Raw genomic sequence first — 26,689 nt, forward strand, 5'->3', positions numbered from 1 at the left:
CTGTGGACTGGAAGAAGTGACAGGACCAGCTGGCGATTGAAATCCGGTCAGATAGGCAGTTGGTATGGGAGGTGCAGACCATGAGCCCACTACAGTGCTCTGTTACAGTGGTCTGCAGCTCAGCTTGGTGAGGAAAAAACGCAGCCAGGATTCAATATAGCTGCTGATACGAACCAGGAATTCTACAATCACAAGACACTGTAGTGCCACTGGAAATGATGATGTTTTGCATGGCTCGTTCAACAAGCCTGGAGGTCAATCAGAGGCCAGGATTCTTAGTGAGCTTCTTAATGTTCCAAGAGTAAGTGATTTAGCTGATCGCATGCTGACATCGTGTTGTAAGTCATAGAGTCAACAAGGCGATGGGTGGGAAGCAATCCCGCAGTTTGTCCAACAAGGAGTTGAATGATATGAGTGTGAGTCAAAGGAGAAAGAGTGCAATTAGAGACGACCAGCCCAGCCTGTCCTCTGCTGCTGGGAGGATCCGCAGACACACTAGAGTGCACTTTGGTTACAGCACCCTAAGTCTAGCCATGCGAGGGCTAAACGAAACACCAACTGAACTATGGCAACTACGAGACCTTCAGAAGTTAAACTTGTCAATGAACTGCCTGTGCTCCTTGCCCTCTTCCTTGGGTGCCCTAGACAATCTGGTGATTCTAAATTTGTGGGGGAACAACCTGTCCTGCCTTCCACCTGAGATTGGCCTTCTAAAGAAACTGCGTGTGCTCTTTGCCTGTCGCAACCGCCTGAGTGAGGTACCAGAGGAGCTGGGCTCCTGTATCTGTCTGGAGGTGCTCAGTCTGGCCAACAATCAGATCACAGGCCTGCCAAGCAGCTTGGCAGCCATGCGCAATCTGACTAAACTCAATCTCAGCCACAACCGCATTGCTCACATCCCCACCTGCGTCTACAGCATGAAGGGTCTGGTCTTCCTCCACCTCGCCTGCAACCGTCTGGAGACCATTGCAGACCAGATCCAGGACCTGGTTAATTTAAAAATCCTCATCGTGGAAGGAAACAGTATACACACATTACCTAAGACTCTGTGCTTCCTGGAGTCTTTAGAACTCCTAAATGTTGACTTCAATGACCTGCAAAGTGTGCCAGTGGAAATGTACCTATTGAGCAAGCTGAGGCGGCTGGCATGTCATCCACTTGATAAAGGACTCCATATTGTACATAACCCCCTTCTCAAACCTATCCAGGAGGTGCTACAAGGAGGACTCAGTGCCCTCTATAACTACCTCAAGCCCACATGAGGGGGCACACGTGTCTGAAAGAGTGTGTTGTAAGGGGAAGCTGGCACAAATTTGACCCTTGGCGCATTGAAGCCAGGCTCTGAGTTTCCTGTTACCTCAAATTGTCTGTCAAAGATATTATGACTCAAAACAAACAGCAACTGTTCAGTAATAGTTTTATAAGTAATCTTCTAATCTGGATCCTGTCTGACTGACAGATGATCTATTTTTTATGTAATCTTATGTAATGTTTGGATATAAATAAATGAACTGTTGTGTCACATCTAAATATTTGTTAAGTAACAGTAAAGGGGTCGGGATGAGTTGTTCAGCTCAAGCAGAAATTCACAGGTCTACATTTGGGTGCTGATTACTGTTCAGTTGATCTTGTTGGGCTCGTGGCAGTGAGAGGGGTATGGGGTTAAGTTCGGCTGCAGAGCGCAACTCTTTTGTTGCATTCAGGTCACAGGGATCAAGTGTGTAAAGTCAGTGGAAAGAACAGTGGAGGGGGCTTAAGAACTGCGAAAGAATAAAACAAAATGTAACAGGGACTTAGTCTCTTATTAAGTGTTGTTCCACTCCATCGGGTCAGAGCAGGGCTGCGAGGGAGCAGCGGCTCCTCTGAGGTTTCTGGGTGCTGTAACACCAACAATTTAAAAACAGTGATGGAAAACAGCACACAGAGCATAAAATGTATTCCAAAAATAGAGTAAGTACGGATGAAGGAGGGACATATTGTTCAATTAATTACAAATAATTTGAATAAAACATGCAGTGTAATTAAAGCTGAAATCTCATGAGTAGACCTTTGAGGTTGAACTAATTTATGTGCAAAAATTAAACATTTTTTATTAAAAACAATAATCACATGAACGATTTACAAGGTGAAAATATTAAGGCAAAGCAATACAACATTGTCAGTATCTGTCAGTATCCTGGTAGATATCCAATATTAAATTATGTCTGACATCTCTGAGCATCGGACATGCAACCTGATTAAGAACTATAACATGGTAACTTAGTTTTATTAAATTTCTTTTAGATGAATTATGCTAAAAATAATCCTTAATTTGTTTTAGTTTTATATAAAGGTACCAGTATGTCCAGACTGTGTATGTGTACACAAATGTTAAAGTTTGACCTTTAAAGATTATTTCAGTATTGGAGTCATAACACAAACATCAGCATTTTTAAATTACATTATTAATGCAATATTAGTCAAATGACTGCATCCTCTCCTCACTTTGGTATTGTCGTGATTGTGCAGATAAGGATTTATTTTTGAAAGATTATTATTATTTATTCTGAATGAATAGACTTTCTGGGAAAAATACATATAAAATACATACAGTACAGTATATGTATCCAACTACTCCTACAGCCAACACCAAATTCCTGGTAATAAAGTGACCTCATTTGCAGCAACAGCAGAACGGCTTTATGATGTGACGAGTATGATTGTGTGTATTTATGTAAATGAGTATTCCATGCATGCGACCACCTTTAAAAAGGTCAGATTTTAACCAGAGTGAAGTTTAAAAGTGATGTAGAAAATACAAAAAAGTGCCCTCTGTTGGTACCTACCTGTTACTACATCAGTCAAAGAGTTTGCTGGGATAGCTCAGACACTACCTCTCTGTGCACGCACACGCACGCGCACGCGTGCACACACACACACACACACACACACACACACACACACACACACAAAAAACCCATGCATTCATGATAGATGAACCCCTCTTGAATAAGTCTTTGTCCTAGATAGTGATCATGGGACATGCTGTCAAATGAAGCACTTATAAAGATATGGCTTTAATGCGAGTCGGATGACCTGAATTCAGGTTTTGTGTATTGCTGTTACTATTCCGGTGACAATACATTACACAGTGACCGTGGCTGCTTGTGTCACCGATTCAACATCAAGTGAATATACACAGAAACATTTCTCCTCAGTAACGAATAGATAAACAAATGATTTTACATCAGTAAAGTCTGGGCTCCACTTATGAAATGCAAGCAATCTCTTGTGTATTGTTAAATAACGCACAAAAACACACTTCAAACCAGTATGACAACAAATTAAAGTGATCCTTTGCTGCTTGGCAATCAACCTCAGTGCAGTCAGCGGTGGTAACTTAGTGGTCAGATATACACCAGGGATTACCCATAACTATAGTTACCAAGCTTTGAAGGATTTGCTGATCCTGTTTAATTGCTATTTGCTCCAATAACTTTGCTTTTTAATGAGACACTCTGTAAGACACAACAACTGAATACAGACTGGCATCAGTGGTCTTCATTCAAATGTGTTTTGCATTCATAAGCCAAAGCTCAGAAAACAGTTTAGCATCACTGGCAGCGAGGGACTTCCCACAGTGAAGGACAGCTAATCAATCTCGTATTGAGCTTTTGACAATCACGGCACGGGATAATCACAACGGAATTAAATGACAAAACCACTGTTGTCTTGCAGTTACACGAGGAGAGACTTAATAAGTCTTTCTTTAGAGTGCAGTTTAAGTTCTAAGATTTATTCATACCGAGTGCCCTCACATGGGGTGAGGTGATTGGCACTTATTGACAAAGCATTAGACTGCCACTTATGTCAATTACAAAGTGTTATTTAGCTCATCATCCTTATATTCAGCTGATGTAAACTGTTCCTGCAGGGAGAGACGTGAAGGGGAATAGATTTGGTGAAGGACAACAGGTGGCTATCCATGACAAAATGCCAATATCACCTACTCAGTAACTCAGCGTGTTGTTCAGAAATCAGCAGCAGTGAGTTACAGTCATATGACAGCAATCTATGAGGCCTAAACATAGAATCAAAGGGATCCTGGTCTGGCATCAATTTCTGAGGCATTTCCATTCGTCCAATCAGTGCAACATCGCAGCTATTTCATGTCTTGATTTGAGTGTGTGATGAAAGAAAGCTTGTGAAAGGTTACAGGATAAAAAAAAAAAACAAGCTACCAACCTGGTATAGGATTTTTAGTGATGAACTGAATTTTTTTTGCACCACTCAAAGAGTAGGGTGGAGACTCTGAACCAATTTTGTGTAACAAAACTGATTTGAGGAAGAAATTTGTTCCTTTTCTGGTCAGAGGTAAAATCAGAACAGAGGAAGTTACCAGTGACAGTAGGTAAGCCTGGCTAGTCTATGAATCTATCATTTTTCAAATGTATAAAGTGCAGTTCAGATTTCTTTATAAGCAATTATACAAACAAGAGAGACTAATGCACACAGGAAACTACAGAACTGTACAAGAGAATAGAAAGAAAATAAAAAGTGAAATGAAAATTTTATTGTGAAGTGTAACTTTAAAAAACCTGATTATAATAAATAAGTAAAATGGCATAAAAACCTTTATTAAAAAGGATCAGGGTTGGGTAAAATCTCGCTAAAAAAGCTTCTCGGCTGTTTAAATAATGCAGCTCAAAGTACTGGCATAATGGCAAAAAATGGATAAATGGTTGAAATAGATAAAAGTAATGGAAGCATTATTTAACAGACACATTTGGGACCTGGCTGGTGGCGTTATTCGGTTTTAGCTTGTTAGGGCTGTAGGGATAGCTCAAGAAAAAAATGGGAACACTAGAGTGGGATATATTTGTTGAACATGACTTATAACTGTGTCTGTGGCAAACCACTGCAACACTCCCCTCAAAGACGCACAAACAGACTCGCACTGTCTCTCTCTCTCTCTCTCTCTCTCCGTGCATATGTAAGTGCAAAGAATGATGTTATCCATTCTTTCCTCTATCCAATCACGGGAGTTCACATTCTCACAAATTCCCATGACGGCTCTGCTGGTATTCATGCATTCCTGGCGACATAACTGTTGCAGCTAAAACAATACCTAAACACCACAAAGAGACATGTGGCATTTCTATGAAATGATCCAACCATTGCTTGTGTGCTTACCTAGAAAAACAACAACTGGAGCCATATATCCTTGACAGCAGGGGGTCATTTTGAAACTAAATGTAGACCCATGTCAATCCGCCTGCATTTTAATTAGCCGTGAAAACTGCTGGTACAACTGAAATGGCCATGTGTGTTTATGCATGCAAAAACAATAAGGGGATGACATTGGTTGACTTTGTCATTAGCAGATCTTCAGCCCCACTGTTTGATATAGTAGGGGAAAAATAGCCCAGTGTTGTTTGTACTTGCTGTCTCACATAAGTCTAATTTTAAACAAATATTTGCATATATTAAAACAAAGCATCATTATTGATTCATTGAAGCTGGAAAAATGTGAGTGATGATGCAGCCGTGTTTTTTTTTTTTTTTTTTCCCAGGTCAAATAATGGAGAGCTTTCCCTCTAACAGGATCAATGCGTGAATTTGGTGAGCAAGGACACACAAGGTGAACTGGGATAAGAATCTATATGGGATAAGTTATAATAAATTAATAAATTAAGGTGTCACGTTGAACATGTCTTCTGTGATGATCAGTTTGTTGTGGTACCAGCTGAATTTGCTCAAAACTGGCAGACAGTTTTCTCAATAACAAGAACTATGCAGTATACTGTGAAGCACTGTGTTTATATAAAGTGTGGGGATGGACTAAATATTTCAGATTGATGCGGGTAAAGAAATCTCAACACACTTATGAAGCTTTTAATCGCATCATGAAGTTCACAAGCAAATGACACTTGCCTGGTTGGTCTTGGAAATAGAGATTTTCAAATGTCATGTTCATTTTCATGCCCATGATTACTGTTGCTTTCTGTTTATAAAATGTTCAAGATCAGTTTTTGGAAAAATAGGTTACACTGGCAGTACCAGGCTACATGTTATTAAATATAACGTGTTTATCCATCAGTTCATCTGTTTGTTTGTTTTTTCGTATCAAAAGAAGGTGGCAGAGGAGCTGAAGCCTATACCAGACGTACAAGTCTCCAGTCTACTATACTGTAAATTATGAAAAATGTGGATTTTTTTTTAAAAACCCAGAACAATTAGAAAATCAGGCCAATATTAAGATGGTGACTGACTGTCTGACTGCTCCAAAGTACCACACTTAACTAACTTCAGTCTTCGCAGCTGTTCCAAATAAACCAATAAGAGCTACAGTCGGAGGCGAGAGGAGGGGACATCCTTGTGTCCTCTCACTCACAGGCGGGCCTCACAGGTGCCCTCTACCGGCCAGACAACGCGCACACAGCCGGTGCTCTCCTGGAGCTGCCGGACCACTCAATCCAGGCGTAATTCAGGAATCAGGACTCACTCACACATTGCTCCTTCAAGTGTGGAGCAAGCCGACAAGGAGCAGCCGTGTCGGCGACAGTCTCCACTCACTCCCCAAAAGCACGCCAAGGGACGGAGGGCAGGGAGAAAACACTTTAGATTTCACACTCCTAAAAGTATAGGTGTAGGATTCAAGTTCCAGCAAAGAAAGAAGAGTTGCCAGTTAACCCCTAGGCTGGGGGTTAACGCGACGACGGCGGTGCCGACATGGATAAAGTTATTAATTGCTTGTTTGCTGCATTAACCCTGCTGTTCTCCGCTCGAGGGGAAGTTTTTAAAGGTAAGGACGATTACTGGAAGATGTTTGCAGGTGCCGCACATACGCTTGGTCGTTAATTGTGCCACAGCATGGGCACGTAGTAGAACTGAAATGCGCGTAAAATGAGTTTAACCCCGATTTTGTCCGATAGTTTAGTTGCCGTTTTAAGTCTGTTATTAGTGTCTTTGTGGTGTTAATTGAGAATATGGTGGAGCGTGAAAGTAACGCTGTAGGAGAGTGGTATTTTAGTAGACAAGTGAGCTTAACACACTAATAATCCGTACGTGTTATCCTACAATAAACAGAATGTCACCGTTTACCGCTGAAACACTTGAATTTAAGCAGTAGTTGTTCTCACCATCCTTGGTGCTTGTGTGCGCAAAGAGCGGGTGCGCCACGGAGCGACTCCGCTGCCGTCAGTGCCAGAATTTACTCGACCACAAGTTAAAGGAGTTCAGTGATTGCGTATAAGTTGATCTTGACAAGTTGCTGTCTAACGTGATTAACCTCAAAGGGATTCGCGCACAAATGTCACCTTGCGCTGTTGGTACGGCGAAGCGTTAAGCCAAACGAAACCTTCTGTCATCATCTGACCGTAGAACTTAGAACAATTAAAATGACACAGTGTCCATCTAGACGTAGGTTACATTCACTATAATGTGTGGTTTTGTGTCCAAAAGACTTACTGTGAGTAACAATTGCTGCGTAAAGCGCCTTTGCCTGCCAAGCTCATTGAGTGGTTTTCAGCCTAAATGCGCAATTAAACTTCTGTGCATAATGTCAAAGTGCACACACCTCTACTGCAGTTTATATAAACAACTGTGTCACCTTTTCTGTGCTTTCCTTTGTCTAAGTGCTCTACATTAAATGAGTGGATGTGCACCTGTCTGCGCAGCACGGCTGCTTTAAAAGGAAGACTTGTACCTCAGAAATTAGCAGCTTAAGTTGATAGGAATTCTGTCACTTGCTGGCACTCTGTTTTTAAGTGAAGTGTTTTTTTTTTATTGTATTTTTATTTTGAGTTTCACTTCAATTCTGATGGATTTTGTTGTTTTTACCGTTTGACCCGTTTTTGATTCCAACTTGTCCACAGGTACAAAAGGTGCACACCTTCTCAAATGAATCCCGTTCATTCAATTGTTAACTTAAGTTTCAGTAACTCTGCTCAAAGCTTTGAGGAGAGGAAAGGTTCAGGCATTAGTACAAGATAGTTACTTGATTTAATAGAATTACTGAAATGACGGGACAATCTTTCCCCTTCAATATAATGACCATAGGTTGCCTGAGGGACTTAACACGCAGAGACTAAATTAGCCTCAATAGGGGTCGTTTTTGCTGTCTGCACAATAGTATTATCTATGCGGGAAAAGGCCCATTAGCCCATATTCATGCCAATCAATGAATGGACAATGACTGTCCAGTGTGAGTGTTCCATACTGGCACTGCAATTAGAGCTGCATTTGAAAAATCTCATAAATAAATGGAACAGTCTGATTTGTATCTTTGAATGTCTTTGATTGTATATACTGCTCAGACTCTGAAGTGGTGAGTGTGCTGAAGTTGTGATGTGTGGTTTCAGTTATATTTGGATGCTGGATTTCAACAGACAGACATTTTTCAGAGAGCCTGTAGGGGGCAGCATGGTACATATATAATATGATACTCAGATGATGAAGTTAAGCTACTCAAGAGGGGAGGACAAGAAGTCAGATACATGGACCAGAATTCAGATATACCACTGTTTGTGTAAGCACTTTGATGCAAGAAAACAACTTGGCTGCCAAATAACTGCTGTTTTATTTTGTGCATTTTGTTTGCGTGTATGTTTGTGTGTAGCTTCTTTCTCTACACTGGAGATGTGGATCTTTTCATGGAAAAGATCTGGCTTATTCAGAGACTTTCAGAAGGCCTATTAAGCATTTTATGATAAACAAATAGCTTTTTTTCAAGCAAGACCAACACCATGGGTCAATTTTAGTGACTGGGAACTTTCTCACCCTGAAGCTCAAAGTATTCCCAGTCCATTTTTCTATGAGGTTTATCAGTCTTGCCCGCTGGCAACCTCACGAATGGCAGATTTATTGGAATGGGCTGCAGTGCAGGCCTCCCAGTGGTGCCGAAACCATCGATAAATGTGCTCCTAATTGCATGAGTGTGTGTGTAAATATGTAAACCAGGAAGAAATCAATTGGATGTACTGGTTTTACTCTCTGCGGTGGGGTGACGGATTAGCCACACACGGATGGAGAGGTATGAGGCTAAATACGAGCCTGAAGATGCAGTGGGAGGTATTTGTTGTGGGGAGTATGTGATAACAGCTCATGTGATAATTAGATCACTGAGGTAACCAGAGCACCAGTCGACTTCAGTGCACAGTATCAGCACCTTGTGACTGTGCAGCCTCAATTCGATCACAGCGCGGTCCCTTGGAAGTCTTTTAATTTAAGCATTTAAAAACAAAATCCATAATCAGAATTACGCTGTATCAGTTTCAGCTTCTTCCTTGTGCACCTGCGGATCTGTTCGAGATGAACTGCTCTTTTCTTTTATTCCCTCCTTGTTGCATTCACATTGCCCACTGGATGCTCTAGGTTCAGAGAGAAAGCTAAAAAACAACACTATAAATCACTTGTTGGGTATGGCCAGTGTTTTTGTTTTCTAAATTATGAGGACAGCTTTTTTTTATTTTTTTCCCCACCTAGAAGTCCTGGCCTTTGATATCTATACTCTGTCTTTGGACTGAGCACATTAAATTCCAGGGAGCTGTGCTCTTTGTTATGTTTACCACCTTTTCCAGCAGCCATAAAACCTGCCTTGTTTTCTGATTGGGGTGAGCCGTGTGTTGAGAATAATGTCTATGCCTGGAGAGTAAAGCTGTAGTTTGTCACTGCAGAGTGACTGCTGCTGATAGCGTCCTGGTTGACCGATCCTGATTGCCATCCAAGCTGTGACTAAGGAGTAAAACAACACATTGGCTGCTTGAGAAGATAAACAGCACTTCATTTGAAGTCTGGCAATAATTTAGATAGTTTTTCACTCATGAAGTGTTCTTTTTTTTTTCCTTCTTCCAGCTGACTCAGATTTAATAGAGACTTTTCCGAAAGGTGTCCTGAAGGGTGGCAGTTTCCTTTGTGTGAGCCAGTGGAGAATGAAATTAAATATGCATGTGATTTTTTTTTTTTTTTTTTTTTTTTTTTTTTTTTTTTAATACGATGGCTTCAACCAGTGTTGGAGGAGGCAAAAAAAAAAAAAAAATGCTCCATAGTGATTGATGATAGTACAAAGCAGAAAGTGAGGTGTCTACATTCTTCTGTAACTTTGCTTTTCAGACACTTTTATTATGATGATAATGAAGGCGGTGGAAACACATGGATTTACTGAAGCTGTTCAGACGCTGTGGGTACATGTGTGACTTCCCAGAAAAGGGTCTGCTGAGTTTGTCAGCAGAGCTGTCTCACTACTGATCATGGCTGGTAGACATTGGGGAGGAGGTGTCACTTTAAAAAAGAAACTTTAAGAACTTGCAAATATTAGAGCTGCCATATAGATAGAAACTATTCTTAGACCACCATTTAAAGTGACTAGATTGACAATAATATTCTTTTTCTTTTTTTTTTCTGGTTGACAGGTCTAACATACTAGTAGTGTATGTAGTCTGGTTTCTTTTTGTATAGAATTATATACCTTATTTGCACAGTATCTTGACAAGCAACAGTTCTATTCTTGAAATGTAACCCTTAAAACACAGAGCGATCACTTCTTTTCTCCGCAGATTACTGGTGAATAGACAACAACATATCACACCAAGATTGAGAACATCAAGGCCAATCACTGTGCAAATGCACAAAACCTCTGTTTCATTAGCAAGAAAGGTGAAGGTCTAATGTTAGTGACTCCAAAGAATTTCTAGACTTTAGAGCCAAACCAGAAGTCGGCACAATACAGGAAGGTTATTTAACATTTGCCACTTTCATCAGACTTATTATCACAATACTGAAGTAAAGAAAGGGCACGCAGTTTGACACATGATTCCGCTTTGCTTATTCAGACTCTGTTCTATGGAGGTTGCCAGGAGGGATCCTAGAAAATCAGTGTTAGAAGGAGGAGATGTCAGTGCACTGAAAAAGTAAACGGCATTTCATTACAAAGTACTTCCTGAAGTGTGTTTAACATCACGCATTGATAGTACATAGCAGTGCACGGATAGCCAAAGGTGAACCCAACTGAGAGAGCAAGTGCAACAACTACCGTGGAGAATGAATCGCACATACTTCCTCATGCATGAGGAAATCTATGTGTTCCTGTTTATGGTGATATTTTCATGCACGCTGCTTCTTCTACACTTCATTGTGTAGACTCTGTGTATAACAGTTCTTTACATTTTCTAGTGCACATCACTGTGTACTTTATAATCTGGTTTCTTGGCCTTCACTAAGCCTGAGGAGACAGCAGCACCGGTATGTTTTTACATACAAAGCCATACTGAGTAAGCTCCCTTCTTATCTGTGTAAACTCTTAACACTTACAAACAGCTGCCATGATTTGTGCTCCTCTACATGGCATCTCTTTGGGGTACTCAGGCTTCTTTCTGAACTTGGTAAAACAGCATCCTCTTATTTTGCGCTTTGTTTATGGAATAGCTTCAGAGCACCCTGAAGCTAAACTTCATTGTGCTTCTGGTTTTGCTTTGGTCTCCCTGGAGGAGTTTAGAGCTCTTATAAGAACCTATATAACAGAGTGCAATTGCTATTCATAATCTGGACTCTGTATTTTGGTATTATGTTACTTGTTGATTCAATTTGGGCATCCCAGGATGTGCAGAGGGTTGATGTGACAGAGACGGATGTCAGGGATAGGGTGAGATGGAGGAAGATTATTTGCTGTTGTGATCCCTCAAGGGAGCAACTGAAAGAAGAACACTCCAATTTAGGCATCATCAGCTCATTTCGTGCAATTGGTGAATTAGTGATAAAAGTGGTTGGATTGTGCTGATTTAGAGTGCAGAAAATAACTAGATGCTAGTTAACATGCACTTAAAAAAGTGGCATTGTACTCAATACTCTAAATGCATTGTTTATTCAAAGTTGCCTGTAGCAAATCCAAGAATGCTTAAAATACTCTTGAAAAATGCCTGTTTCTTGTATATTGTCAATATTCTGTTTTGCACCAGATTTAATGGATCTGCTTTTTAGTTTAGTTTTTTTTTGCCCTGATGGAGACACTGTAAAGACACTAAATATAATTCCTGACAGGCTTCTCTGCCTTTATGGCATCATATTCAATAGTTGACGTAAAATGCTTTCCAAGCAAAGACCCCCAAATGCCAGCAGACACTTGGTTGTTTTTTTTCTGAATTACAGTTATAGTCACTACTTGCAAGTTGTGGGTGGGTTCTGGCTTCAGGTTGGGTTTCAGTGAGGTGGTTGTATGACTGTCACATCAAAAAACAAAACAAAAACACTGTTGACCATAAAAAGCTCTGGAGCTTTCACTTTATGTTTTGGATCTGCACTGTCTGAACATTGAATGACTGTGTGCAAAAACAAAAAAGGCTATGATTTCTATACTCTTCTTTTAAAATCAATATGACAGTAAAATTCAAATTAAAGCTTAATTCATACTGAAAAGAAAAAGACTTTGAGGGTAAGGCATTGGAGTGTACAGCCAACACACAAACAAACATGTGACTACACTGTAAGTATGGAAACGGGCCTAACTTGAGCCCTTTGAGTCAAAAGAAATGGGTTTTTTTTCCTAATCTTGGATCGCAAAGTCTACCAATATGGTTCATCATCATATCCCTGGAGTGCCACTCCACGCTCGGTGATTAGCTGTTGATTTGCAAGTGATTTTATTTACATTCTTGAGAGGCACTAATAGTTTGAAGTTCATTCTCGAGGCGGCTGATGTGGCTATGTTATCTGGGAGCTGTGCGGCGGAATGATAATGCCTTGAGATGTAACTGTGCAAAGGATGCCGGACAAACAGAGATGCTCTAATTATAAGCAGCTCCTTCTTCAAATGAAGAGGATAAAAGCTAATGAATCGCACACAGGCCAGCACAGGGGCTGCCTAATGAAGAGAGAGTGAGAGGCAGAGGGGCGAGTATTTGTGTGAGAGAGAGAGCGTGTTTGTGTGTTAGGCATGCTCGAAAAATTCTGTGATCTCATCACCATGTCTGTAAAAAAAAAAAAAAAAAAAAAAAAAAAAAATCCTTGTAGGAAAAACAACTTACTATGCAGCGGATCATGTTTACACAAGTCTGCAGTCATTGTAGGTGGCTTGGAGAATCCAGGCACTCTGGAAATCTTCACTAATTAATGCTCCAAGGGTCTCAATTGTTATTAATGGTGACGGGATGGAGGAGGGGACTGAGGGAGGAGTAGGAGAAGCATTTTAAATCAGGACATTACAGTGTCTGCGCAATTGATCATTAGGCCTTTTCTCTGCATACACACAGGGCGTCAGCTCACTTTTACTCATTATCTTCAAAAGAGAAAGTTGGCTCCTCGTGTTGCGAGATTCCCATCTGTATCTGTGACGAATGACTGGCAGTCGTACGCAAGTGGTTTTACGCTCAAATTGCATTGACCTCAACCCTGGCTCATTCCTCACCTATCTTCGAAATCCGCTGTTCAATCAGCATTGTCGCCTATAACCCAGGGGTTATTATGTGAATTGAAATTGATTCTGATAGCGCTCACTTTGATATTTGGATCAGGTGAGTGTGCGGCCTTGACCCAAAGCCTGAAGCTTTATTTCGCGTCTGTCAGATAAAGCTCCCCGTGCTCCTGCTTTACCGCTGTAGTCACGTAGTGGAAAATGTGCAAAGTTTCTTCTGTAATTTCATGAATAACTCAAGTTGCCTCCTTCATGGGACAAGTGCTCTTGCTAACTTGGAAGAGACTCTGTTTCATGCCAAAAAGCTGTCTGTGTAGGCTGGTGCTGCTCACACTCGTGGTGGTGGTGTAGGTGATGGCAGTGGGAGGAGGACAGGATGCTGCTACTGCTGTTTCACCTTGTCTCCTTTTATTTATTAGGATTCTGTCAAGGCTCAGGCACTAGGCAGGTGTATATCCCTCCTCCTCCTCCAGTCCCCGTCTGGGCCTTATGAGTATAACCAGGGGCAAAATTCTCCATTACTGTCAGTCTGAATCTGTTGCCGTCACATTAGTGCACGTCATGCAGTCATTAATGCATTAGGCCTTGTTTGAGTGCCAGTTATTTGCATTGGCTTTTACAATGTCTATTTGCCCTTGTGCTAAAAGCTGCCTTGGCTGAGCCTATTGACCATTTAACTGTTCAATAATGAAGCGATCCCCGAGGATGAATTTGGCCTCGCTGGTAGGCTACTGTTGAATAAGGGTATTAGCTTGTGGGGGGGAAAAAAAACATTAACCACTGCATATATTTTTATGGGGTTTTGAGGGAGACATGTAGCAAAATTAAACTTCTATTTACCTACTTGCAGAGGCATCCCTCTGGCATATGATCGCACCGCTAACAGTCAAGTACACTATTATCCACCCTTATCCTCCACTTCTTCCTCCCAAAGCAGAATGTACCTGATTATACTCCTATCGGTCACACTCTAGCGCCTATTTGGAGGCTGTTATCTGTTTGCGGTGGAGACTCCTCGGGGAAGCGTACAGCCGATAAGAGACTGTTGTTCTGTAAACAACCCTCTGACCTCCTCAGGCTGGGCTTGGCTCCTTTTTCAAATGGGTCTCTTTTTGTATTGGCCCTAAGCTCAAATCTTTGCATGTCCAATTCCCCAGGGGAAGGTTTAATGGCATTACTGTACGCTCTGCACCACGCAGGGTGGTCACTCTGGAGCTGTCAGGGCCCAGAGGGTTCCAGAGGGTTGGGGGGGGGGTTGTGTGTCTGTGTCTGCAAAAGAGCAAAGAATGAGTGAGAATAAACAGCAGGAAATGATGCAGGGGAAAAGATGTACTGCTGTCTCTTACTCAAACATCAGAAAATGAGGAGGATTGTGTGAATGACCCCTGTATGCCCCTGAGCTTGCGGTGGTTTGTGGAACTGGAATTATCAGACAATATGGTCGTGTTTTTCCTCTACTGTCAGTCGAGATTGTAGTTTTTAGGTGAGGGGCAAACCGCCAATCACACACACACACACACACACACAAAAATGACGCGAGTCAAGTGTATTAACTGCTATTCTTGGGACAGCTTGGTTAAGGGCAGTGTGACTGATGACATTTCTAGCACTTTCCTTGTTTTAATATGCCAACACGCCTTAGCAAATAATTCACTGAAAATCAGTAGCCCATGGCTGCACTGCAGCAAACTGTTGTACTAAGTCATTTTGGTGTTAAATACTGCTTCATCGACACGACTATTGAGACACACAGCTGCAGGGTCCGTGTTAAAGACGGCGCAAACACAAAACAATAACTGGAAAAGATGATGCCTGGCTCGAAGCTTGACTCCCACCCTGTAATCAGAGTTTGCCACGCTAAAGAAATTACAGGGCACCAGAGTCATTAGAAGTGTGGGGGAAGCATCGCATTGCAAACGGAAACAGAGTTGAAAACACATGTTTTTGGAATAATGCACATCTGAATAAACAAACCGGTGAAAATCTGACAAGTTGATTGTAATGATAGTATGCTGCTGGCCGGGAGGATAAATTCAGTGAGCGTGGCGTCTCAGAGACTTACTGGTATTCGAGCAAAAGGAGGAGTAATAATTAATGTGGAAAGCCTCAAGCACGAGTTAGTTTTTCGGCAATGTTATCATCAATCTGACTGCCTCAATGTCATGAATAGGACTAGACTTTTAGACTAATTAGGGGGGACCTGTTTATTGTCCCCTAACAGTTTTACTTTGTTCAGTGTACACTTTTACTGCAGATTGTCCGTTTTATTGTACATTACAGCTTCAAGGGCTACAACCAAAAGGAACACAGTGTGAATATTTGCCTGTCGTGTGAATATATTTGCACGCTGCTGAAACTATCATTTGCCTAAAAAAAAAATAAATAAATGCAAACGTATCTTTTCCCTTCTCTACTGTCTTTGAGCAAATCCCAAGGCTATGTGAGGATTTCTCTCTTGCCACTTCCAGATCTCTGAAAGGGAGATTATTCATAATGGGATTCCAGCTGCACATAGCCTGTAGAGAAATTCTTAAAAAGAGAAAGGGACAAGGGGGGGTGAACAAAAATACAAAAACAGTGTGCAGTTATATTTACAAATGGTACATTTAGTAATTTTGTAGGTAAGGTCTGCTAGCTACAGCTCAAGCTAGAATACATTACAAGAGTTGAAAAGAAGGGATAACAAACCACTGCTTATTCAGCTTTGATATCTGTAATTTGTTTTCTGCTAATATTTTGATGTGTGTGTATCTAGATTATTTTCCTTTTGACTATTATCCTATAAATTCTTGGGAAGGTGCTGCAAGCTAACATGGTTCTATTAACTCATTTAGTTATTAGGGCTGGGCGATTATAGCAATATTTCAATAATTATATCTCTAATACAGAAATGCACTGAACAGCCACTTGTTGATGTTTGCAGGCAAGAATATTTATAAGTGTAAATAAATGAATGATGCTGTCCATTTTTTTCCCCCAATGAGATATTGTCAATGATGGCACACTACCTAATTGTAAGTATGACTCTATTGAAACAAGGTGTGAGCAGCAGCATTAAAGTGCAGTAATAGTCACAGCATTATATGGAGTGACACACAACTTAAACCAAATGTAAAGACAGAAGTAGCCCAGCTAGTGTTTTCCCTGGAAATTTTAAGTAAAAGTACAAATTGACTGCTTAACCCATTAGTTTTACTATAACCAAAGTAACTTAACCTTCAGGAGCTGCAGAATATTGTCACATGATAAAACTGAAAAATATTTCCTACCTGGGATGCAGCTTTTTAACTAGTTGCTTAAAAACCCTGCATTTCCACCCATGTAGCGAGTGCAACCAGCCATCTTTGTTATGCTATAAGCCGCTATTTTGGTAGCTACTTGCTAGCATTTTAAAAGTAAGACAAACTTTGTCGTTAAACCCTGATATCTTTTTTAAAAAGAGTTTATGCTGTAGCTTGTCATAGTTGTGGTGGTAGGGAAGGATATTAATGAGATTTTTATTAATAATACTAGTGCCATTAGTGATTCTGATTGTTTAGCAGTTACTACACAGGTTTTCAGTATCAATTCAAGTATTATGAAAACAGTGTAGAAAGAAGGTATTTCTGTGGCTGAGGTGTGCAGAATTCTGCTGCTATGACTCTGACTCCAGTGTTTTGCAGTGTGTAAATTTAGGAAAAACGAGGAATTGGTAAGCTTTAAGGAAAATGATGGTAATAAATTGGATATTGTGGTGCCTCTTCTTAAATGGAACCAGTTCACGATTTCCTTCCCAAGTGCAAAAACAAATGTCCAACAGGAGCCTTTGGTGTCTTACCATAACTAACCAAATGCAGGCCTAAGATTTCTATGAAGAACAGTTACATAAACTTGCGTGTATATATATAAACTGATACTTGGCTTGTTTCCTGCTAAAGGTAGTAAACAGTATGTATGTTATTGTTTCATGATCCGTTCTGTATAAACCAAAACAGCAGATCTCATATTCAACCGAAGCTGCTCATGTCCTTGAGTGGCGGTCAAGGACATGTCAGCTTTATGACTTGGCTGAATAATTTATTGTCTGTGCTGAGAAACTGTAGAATGTCCAAATAATTTTCTTGTAGTATATCTACTTTATCCAACTTCAGACTGACATGGACCGGATGCCACTGAATACACAATACTGCCCTTAGAGAAAACAGTAGACAAAATAAACGTGAACAGAATTAAGTGTTGATACCAGTGAATTTTTTATGTGACACCTCTGCCTCCATTGGACAGACCGGTGTGTCTCATTTCTGGAGCAGCTCCACAGCCTTATTTAGTCACTGGGAAGTTGCAGCGGCATCAAACGGTGGCCTGGTATGGCAGAAGTGCAAAGTCTGGGTTGTGAGGATGAATAATTCACTCCCATGAGCCCAGACTTCTTGCTGTGAGACTAATATTCAACAGCACCTGTGTATCTGAAAATCTTCCCCCTTCAACTCACCAGGTTCCTTTCCCTGGGGGAAACTTCAACCTGGCGTCACCCCAGCTGTGCTTTCTCCAAACTGCCAAACTAGCGTTGCTTTGGCTGGAAAGAGGAAATATAGATAAAGCGTACAGTAGACTGCTGTGTGACTGGACTCAGAAATACTGAGAACCATAATGAGTTTAGGGTATAAAAATGTCAATCCATTTTTATTTTTTTTTATTTTTGTATTGACAGACAAGTATTGCCAAACATTGAAAAGAATAGATTACTAAAAGCTGTTAATCTTGTTTGCTGAGTCTTTGGTTATATAGCCCCTGATTGAATTGAACATTCTGAGAAAGTCATATCACCACAGGATCCGTTTTGAAGCTTTTCTGGAGCTGGTCAGATGTTCCCTCTTAGCACTCTCATCAATATTAATGCAACGTGATCGAAATCTTTAAAACAGCTGAATCTTGTGGCATTTGTGAGCACATTCTCAACTATTATTTCTCAAATCAATAATGAACATTAAACCTGAAAAAAAAATGCTGCTTTTACTTTTTATTTGTGTCCATCCATTTTCTTCTGTTTGTCCGGGGCCGGGTCGCAGGGGCAGCAGCCTAAGCAGAGAAGCCCAGACTTCCCTCTCCCCAGCCACCTCCACCAGCTCATCCGCAGGGACCCCAAGGTGTTCCCAGGCCAGCCAAGAGATATAATCTCTCCAGCGTGTCCTGGGTCTACCCCAGGGGCTCCTCCCTGTAGGATGTGCCCAGAACACCTCACCCAAGAGGCGCCCAGGAGGCATCCTAGTCAGATGCTCGAGCCACCTCAACTGGCTCCTCTCGATGTGGAGGCACAGCGACTCTATTCTGAGCGCCTCCTGACTGGCCGCACTTCTCACTCTATCTCTAAGGGGGAGGCCAGCCACCCTCTGGAGGAAGCTCATTTCTGCCGTTTGTATTTGCGATCTCATTCTTTCGGTCACTTCCCAAAGCTCATGACCATAAGTGAGGGTACAGCTTCGCTTTTACGCTCAGCTCCCTCTTCACCACGACAGACCGGTGCAGCATCTGCATCACTGCAGACGCAGCTCACTCAAGAACAAGACCACAAGATACTTAAACTTCTCCACTTGGGGCAGGAGCCGGAAGGGACTCCACCCTTTTCCGGCTGAGGACCGTGGCCTCAGACTTAGAGGTGCTGATTCTCATGCCAGCTGTTTCACACTCTGCTGTGAATCGTTCCACTGCGAGCTGGAGGCCACCCCCTGATGAAGCCAACAGGACCGCATCATCCGCAAAGATTGTAGTTGTATTTGTATGAAAGTCTTACATTTAGGTCTTCTTGCAAAACTGCAGGTACTGGAACAATTTTAATAGGCTGCTGCTGATTAACTCCATGTAAAATTTTCAAACATCTTTTTACCGTTGGCTTTTATGCCTAGCAGTGGCGTTCTGAACCTGACTTGACTTTGGTTTGAGATCAGCCTTCTGAATTTTCCCATCTGCCTATCATTCTACATTTCATCATTCAGCCTTCATTTCTGTAACGCTCTGAACAAAAGGCATTGAAACGTTGACAGATCGTCTGCATCCAAGTATGCATGTGTGTAGGCGTTTGTGCCTATAACACATACACTGTGTTTACGGAGTGTGAGTCTCTGGCTGCTCACGATGACACACGTCCTAGTGCATGCTGGTGTTGGTATTTTATGCCTTCGTGCCATGTGTGTGTGCGCGCATGCTGTTTTCTCCTGCTTGTTCCTGTGTGTCAGGTAGCAGACCCTTCTCAGGCTTATTATCAGAGATGTGACAGAAGGCGGCAGGCAGCGATGCCAATGCCTTAATGAAACCTAGGCCCTGGCTAATTGGTGACACTGTGGCGTGAGGGAATGAGAGAGGCAGTAACCAGACTGGAGGGATGAGAGGAGAGGACAGTGAGTCCGGCCCTCACACTACTGAATTAAGCCTGTCATGTTCATTTGTAGAACACCCAGAAGGGGAGAACACCTATACTATCCTGATCAAAATCCTGACCAGTGATGGCCCTGGTAACCTGGTAACTACATTTACAACTCAGACTTTTCCTTTTCAGTCTTCTCCTTTTCATGATACTGTGTCAAGTCTTTCTCTTTGGCTTTTATTTCAGAAGAGCAAGGTTTGGCAGGAATGAACTATAGTCCCATTTCTTTGTGGTGCTTTATCATGAAATTGCATGTATTTTAGTAACATAACCAAAATAAGGACCTTGATGCCTTTTTGAGTTTTGTTTTTGAAATTAAAAAAAAAAAAAATCTTTACTAAGAAGTTACTTTTTTCTGGTGACTAATATTAGCTGTGCGACATAAATGACTGATTCAGTCAGACTTTATAACTCTTCTGTGCTTTTCTGGTTATTAAAATGTGTTTTGGCTTTACCAGTAGCATTAACTTTAGTGATATACATTAACTGTGGGGAGGCTGTGGCTTAGGTGGTAGAGTGGGCTGTGGATCGATTCCACAGCTCATCAGCTCCGCATGTCGAAGTAACTTTGGCTAAGATGCTGAACCCGGAGTTGCCCCCGATACATCCGTCCAATGAGTGTGTGCATGTGAAAGTTAAACAAAGCACTTAGGCATAGGTAAAAGTGCTGTATGAATGTGTGTATGTGATTGGCTGAATGAGACTTGTAGTGTAAGTATCAGTCCATTTAGCTACTGCTTGTTAGCACACTGACTACGTAGGCAAAGTTGCATGGCTTGCTTCTCACCAGAATGACATTTTAAGTCCATCATGCAACCATGCAAAAACTGTTTTATTTGCAGGATTTTTTTTTTCTATGTAGAGCTCTTGAAAATTCTGCCACCACAAAATAAACAAACAAAGAAATAGTACTGGAGTCTATCCCAGTTGACATAGGCCAAGCGGCACAGTGCACCCTGGACAGGTTGCCAGTCCATTAAAAAAAAACAAAAAAAACATTTTGAATCCTTTCCATTCCTTTCAAGATTGCATTTTGGCATCTGCATTTACAGTACCTGCGTGCAACCGAAGTCTGATCTGATTGATTATTAGTACTTGGACTACAAGAGGAACTACAGACAGAAACCAGAAAGCTTCCAGAGCTCACAAAATTCTTTCTTCCCTAAAGATTCTGCATAATTATAGATCTGTTTAGAGATTAAATGAAACCTAATTTACCGTGCTCACAGTGCTGGAAAAAAAAAACAGTAACATGTCTCTGCAGAAGCAGTGCTGTGATTATTTTACAGACTGCTTGTAAATGAACTACTTTTTTGCATACGTCTTAAAATAAAATGCAGATAACATCTGCGCCAGTGGACAGTAGTGGCAAGTAAATTCATGTGTATGGTGTTTTTTTATTTTTAAAATTTGGGTTAAGCCACCCTTTAACCATGGACTGGAAAATGGTGCCAGAGGTTTTCTGTAGTTCTTCCTGCCTTGCTCTGGGCTGGCTGTCTGACCCTTCTTCCTCACGGAAAGCCAGTTTGGCTCCCCAATGTCCACAAGAGCTTGAGGGCTTCTACCAGAGTGTCAGAGCTGACCTTTCTCTGTTGGTAGGAGGAGTATTGTACAGCCAGCTTCTATCTACCATGCCTCCGGCTGTGTTTATATCTCAGAAAAGACCACAGGGGCCTGCTCTAATGTTATGTTGGTGTAAAAGGAAATGAGGTACAGTATGCATTGTATTACTCAGTTGGTCTCATACCGATACTGGTGGTTGGTACTTGCTTCATTTATTTCTAGCACAAATCATTATCTGTCATTGAAACTCAGAATTATATAAGCCATCTAAAAGTTCATTAAGAAGAATGGCTTGCTTTAACATATCACCAGCAGTCCATTAAGTTAAAGAACTAGGTGCAGAAGCAATTTCATTGCAGCTTACGAAAGATTAATCCTAAAACTAATAGGTGTTTAAAATCCAGTCTATCCTTTATCTTCACTGGTCCACATCTGAGGCTAGGCTTATTTTTTCCTAAAAGAAAGTGATTAAAGCTCTGGATGGGTTGACTGTGTTGTTTTGTTTTTTTTCGACTCTACATGTAATGAACTGATCAAACATCACCTGAACTCATGGGCTGACAAGCATCACAACAAATCAGGTTTCCTTCCACTTCACTTCTCTTCTTCTGACTCAAATGACAGACTTAGCCCAAGTCTATGATCTGGCTGTCCTCAACCACAGGGGGAGATCAAAGAAGGCAAAAAACATTTGCATAAAAGATTATGTATGAGTTGTAATTAGTGACTGCCTCTGTGGTGACAACAAAAAAATGTGCTTTTGGCTGGAAGATGAAACGAAGGTGGGGTGAGGCTTATAATAACCAGGTCTGAGCTTTAGTGTCACATTTTTAATTGAAGAAATCCCCAAAGATTGTCCAGCTTTTCCAGAAGCACCTGACTCAGAAAAGATAGATTAGGAGTTGTCTTATTAATTTTTCTCCAATGCATTCATGCGCATTTCATTTTCTCCAAGATAATTAATGTGTTTTACTTTGATAGCTGTCCCCCCTAATTTCATATGCCCAAGTGTACTGCTGCAACCCCTGCAATGGAAATCTTTTAAGAGCACTTCCCACAACTCCATCCTATAAAATTAGGTTATTTCCTCCAGATTCAATTCAAAATCATGTATAGTTGTCATATCACATCAAGGTACTATATTGTGCTTCAGACTGAGTGATGCAAGATTATTCCTTTAGGCCAAAATTGAATTTTTCTTTTTTTCATTCTACACTCCAGTACAGTGGGTTGCCATATTTATTGCATGTGGAAAATTTTTCTGAAGATGTGTCAATTGGCAACGCTGTAAGAAAAATCTTTTTAATGTGTCTCTGCTACAGCATGTCATTAGAGGCAATTTCCCTGCCACAAAGAGGGTCAGCAGAGGGGGTCACATTGTTTTGTGTGCTCATTGGACCATTATCTAGAATTGAGGAAGAAGACAATTTTTGAAATTTCTTTTTAATCGTTATAAGTAGCTCAGTGAGGTGGAAGTTCATCTTACACACTTGTAAAGAGGTACTATATTCAGAAATTAAATAGGACGCTCTCAGATGTGTGCACCTTATCTCATACCAATACTAACACACACACTATGGAGCCCTTACAGTGGTGAGGCACAGAGGCTTATCCTCTTGTGGGAGGAGTTGACATTTACTCTGCAAAATTCACCTTTTGGTTTCTGCCTCTGGATTTATGATATCACTCTTATCTAGATTCCATCAGTTTTTCATTACTGTTGTACTGTACCAATGTGTGGCTTTCTGTCACAGCTCTAAGAGATTTGCCCTCGGAGTAAAGAGTGAGTTGTCAGAATAGTTTGGTCTCTTTAAAAAAAGTATGCGGTATGTATACCTTCTGTTTGCATTAGGCCTGTGTTTGACTGGATGCCAGGCAATCCGTTGGCTGCAGTGGTGAAACATTAAAACCCTTTCGCTTAATTAATGTTTCACCCGAGTTGCTCCAATTCTGTCAGTCCCTAATTCCAGGAGGGATATTATCCTTTGCCAGTTAATAAGTTTTTAAACATCTTTTCAATTTACTTGGGAATATGTAGTGATTTGCTTAACATCTTTAATATATCTACACTATTAATCTCACAGGAGAAAGTAGGCAGCAGCAGAGGCAGCTGTCTTGCAGGCTTCATTTTTACCAGGAATTTTTTTTTTTTTCTTAGCTGTAATATCCGTTTTTATTCGTCTTCCGGCAGCATACAAACAAGGGCACTATCCTTGGATATAAGCAGTTTCTCAAGCACAGAATATACTGAGGACTGCTTTAGATTTATAGTTTGACAGCATGTTTGTTACAAGGTGGAGAAAATCACCTGAACTATCCTTGGATTGTGTAGGTCTTTTAAATGAATGTCTTGGAGAAAAACAAATTTCTCCTAGTTTGGGTACAGCAACGGGCTGAATTCCAGCCCAGTGGGCAGGAATGATTTTAATACTTCCTAATGTTTGGCAGCACGCAGTCTCACACTCACCATCAGTAGTAATGAGGAGAACACTTGAAATACAGCAGATTCCTCCAAACATGCACACTCTATTAGACAAGTCATTTTGTTCTTGCTTGGTGTGCAGCTTGAACTGAAGTGATTTTTGGTGCCAACAAAACAATGACAAATTTACCAGGGACAATAATAATAATCATCCTACATTTTGTAATTCTTGCATAATATTGAAGGGTGGAATTGTATAGTAATCAAGTATTCTGCATGTTTTTTTTGTTTTTTTTTTGTTTTTTTTAAATGCAGCCAGTGAGGCTTCTTTTTAGCTTCTCAAAGTAATTTGAATGAATCAAATGATATTGATTTGTGAATTTAAGGATGCAGCTCTTACTATGGCCACTAAGCAGAGAGGTTTGTCCGCTGGAAAGAACTCTATGTTGGATGTAGCTCAGTAACAGTACACTTGGTAATTTGATGTTAAATAAATGTGTGCCCCAGAATCACAAGTTTGTTTGCAATATACGACAGCCTGTTGTTAAACCTGGGTTTGGTAACATAAGTTTCAAAAATTTTCAGTTGAAAAAAGTTTCAGAAGCACTTAAAAAATATTGTGTAATGGGTATTATATAGTAACTACACAAGTCTCGAAATTGAAATTTTCAGCCAGATTTTAGTATAATTTTTAAGGTGCAAAAAAAAAGAAAAAAATACTTGGGGGTCAAACTTATAGACCACCCTTGTGATAACATAGCAGAAGAAGCTACCTATGTTCTTTGCATGGTTTCCTCACACTTGTGTGTTTCTGTTGCCTGAGGACATTACGCATGCCTCTGGAGGCAAGGTATCTCCGGTACAGAGACAAATCTGCGGAGACAGGGAACACTTGGGAAGACGGATACCCCAGCCAGTCACCTGCTGCCATTTAACAGTCTCACTTTGCTTTCAACTGACATTTGCGTTTTGCCATCTCTCGTCCAAGTCATCACCCCGGCTCTGCTGCTGTCATTGTAAACTTTGTGTAAGGGGGAAAACATGCAGAGTATAGGCATGATAGCAGGAGGAAGGAAAGTCCTATTCCACGCCTCTAGCCTCACAGTATATTGGTCTTTGAATTGTCCTTCTTGTGCAGTAGGCCAGACTTTGGATTCTGCAGAAAATGTGATGCAGCCTTGCTCCCGAGAGAGAACAGTGAGCCTGATGAGTTCCCGGCGGCCAGGCCAGGCCAGGTGCTGCTTTTGGAGTCGTGGGGGCAGTGCAGATCTGTGGTGTCATGGGAGGAAGGATTGACATGATAACATACCGTACCAGCTCGCTGCGCCACCAGACAGCACGACCACACAGCTTAATCCTCTCTCCACGAGGGCAGAGCTGAAACACTCATCCCCTCCTCGCTCAATTCTGTCAAAACAAGGGGGTTTTGTCAGCCATGAGGGGTGTTGCATTCCTCTCCGTCCCTGCCAACGGAAGCACTATTACTGCCTGCCAATGCCCCTGGAAAAAAAAAGAATATCCAATATGCATATTATTCTAATACTAGCCGTCAGTGCCTGGAATTGCTCTGCATGATAGCATAATGAATGCAGTGCCTTGTAGGTTTCTACATAAAGCTGTTTTGCCATTTGGATGAATAATTCATACTAGCCCAGAGGCAATAAATCAGCCAGGCAAGAACTAAGAAAAATAGCTACCAATTAGTGTTTATTTATGGGGATAGTATATTTTGCTCTCAATCCTAATTCCAATATATATATATATATATATATATATATATATAATATAGGTAAAGTTTTGGTGACCGCTTTGACCTTGATAAACACAAATGAGGCAGGAGGGGAAGAAGAAAAACGGGTTTGAAAGTTTGATGAATCAGATGACCCCCATGTCTCTGCTACCTCTCCCTCTGTTAGGTTATTGGACTCTCTGACTCCTGTCTCAGTCAGCCTCCAGACATACAGTATCAGAGTCAGCCTCTCAAAGCAGATTGATTTAATCTCTCGACACATGATGTGTAAGGGACTTTGTTGACGGAAGGGATGTGATGTGAGGGTTTTGATGCTGCCACCAGTGAGCTAGACCTCTGTCTCCTTGGAGCGTGCAGCCCCCACTTCCGCCATCTTCTCCAACCCCAACCCCCCCCCCCCCCCCCCCCCCCCCCCCCCCCCCCCCACCCCCCTGGCTGTTCCAAGCCCAGCGCACTGGCAGCCTGCCCAGATACATTGGTAGTCGTTAGCTGTCACTGGAACGATGTGACACGTCGCTCTGATTTGCAGGGACTGTTGTTGAAAGTGATCGTTCCTGCCAAGGAGAAGCCCTCACCATGGATAAATGGACACTGAACAGCATGTGAACAGAGAGATAAAAATTGCAGAGAGAAAATAAACTAGTCATCCTCTGAGTTTAGCTTGGCTTCTTTGGGGCTGGTGAGGTTTTCAGAGGGGTTTTCAAAAGAAAGACAGATGGAGAGTTTTTGCATCTTCTATTCTTATTACTGCTTTTCTACTTATCTCTCATGTTTAAAAATATTTGCCTAAAGTCGAGTGCTTCACTGTTGAAATTTGTGAAATTTGCACAAAACTGTTTCTCAAGGTCAGCCAGGAGAGAAGATATCTCCAGCCAATTCCGTGAAAGACAGACATGAGTGTAGGATGGGTTTTATAGGAATCAGACAAGCTGTCAACAGGAGGATAAAGGGAAGAAGAAAAAAAAAAACCTTGCCAGAGATTCATGAGGATAACTCTACAGTGTCTGCGCTTTTCTTTTCTTTCTTTTGTAAAGCTTTGATTGGGAGGAAATATGCTGCTGTGGACGTCTCGTCTAAAGTGCTTTTCACGAGCTCCAAATGTGGAGTTGCAGAACTGAAATGAGTCAGACATTGTGTTGGCCAGAAGATAAGGGAGGCCAGGTAACAGTC

At 41.3% G+C, this 26,689-nt stretch overlaps 2 protein-coding genes across 2 annotated transcripts in view; both read left to right on the forward strand.

Moving 5' to 3' along the window:
* The first annotated feature begins 283 nt into the window (after window positions 1-283).
* LOC115796424 (leucine-rich repeat-containing protein 30) lies at window positions 284-1,366 on the forward strand. The gene has a single exon (XM_030752830.1). The coding sequence runs from the start codon at window positions 363-365 to the stop codon at window positions 1,260-1,262; it is 900 nt and encodes a 299-aa protein (XP_030608690.1). The 5' UTR covers window positions 284-362; the 3' UTR covers window positions 1,263-1,366.
* Window positions 1,367-6,445: 5,079 nt separating this feature from the next.
* The window catches only part of ptprma (protein tyrosine phosphatase receptor type Ma), a 164,199-nt gene continuing 143,955 nt past the window's right edge, over window positions 6,446-26,689 (forward strand). Inside the window, exon 1 of the mRNA XM_030751347.1 lies at window positions 6,446-6,784. Within this exon, the coding sequence (XP_030607207.1) occupies window positions 6,712-6,784 (73 nt within the window). The 5' untranslated portion in view covers window positions 6,446-6,711. The remainder of the gene's footprint in view (window positions 6,785-26,689) is intronic.

Source organism: Archocentrus centrarchus, chromosome 17 (assembly GCF_007364275.1).
Source record: "Archocentrus centrarchus isolate MPI-CPG fArcCen1 chromosome 17, fArcCen1, whole genome shotgun sequence".
Lineage (NCBI taxonomy): Eukaryota > Metazoa > Chordata > Actinopteri > Cichliformes > Cichlidae > Archocentrus > Archocentrus centrarchus.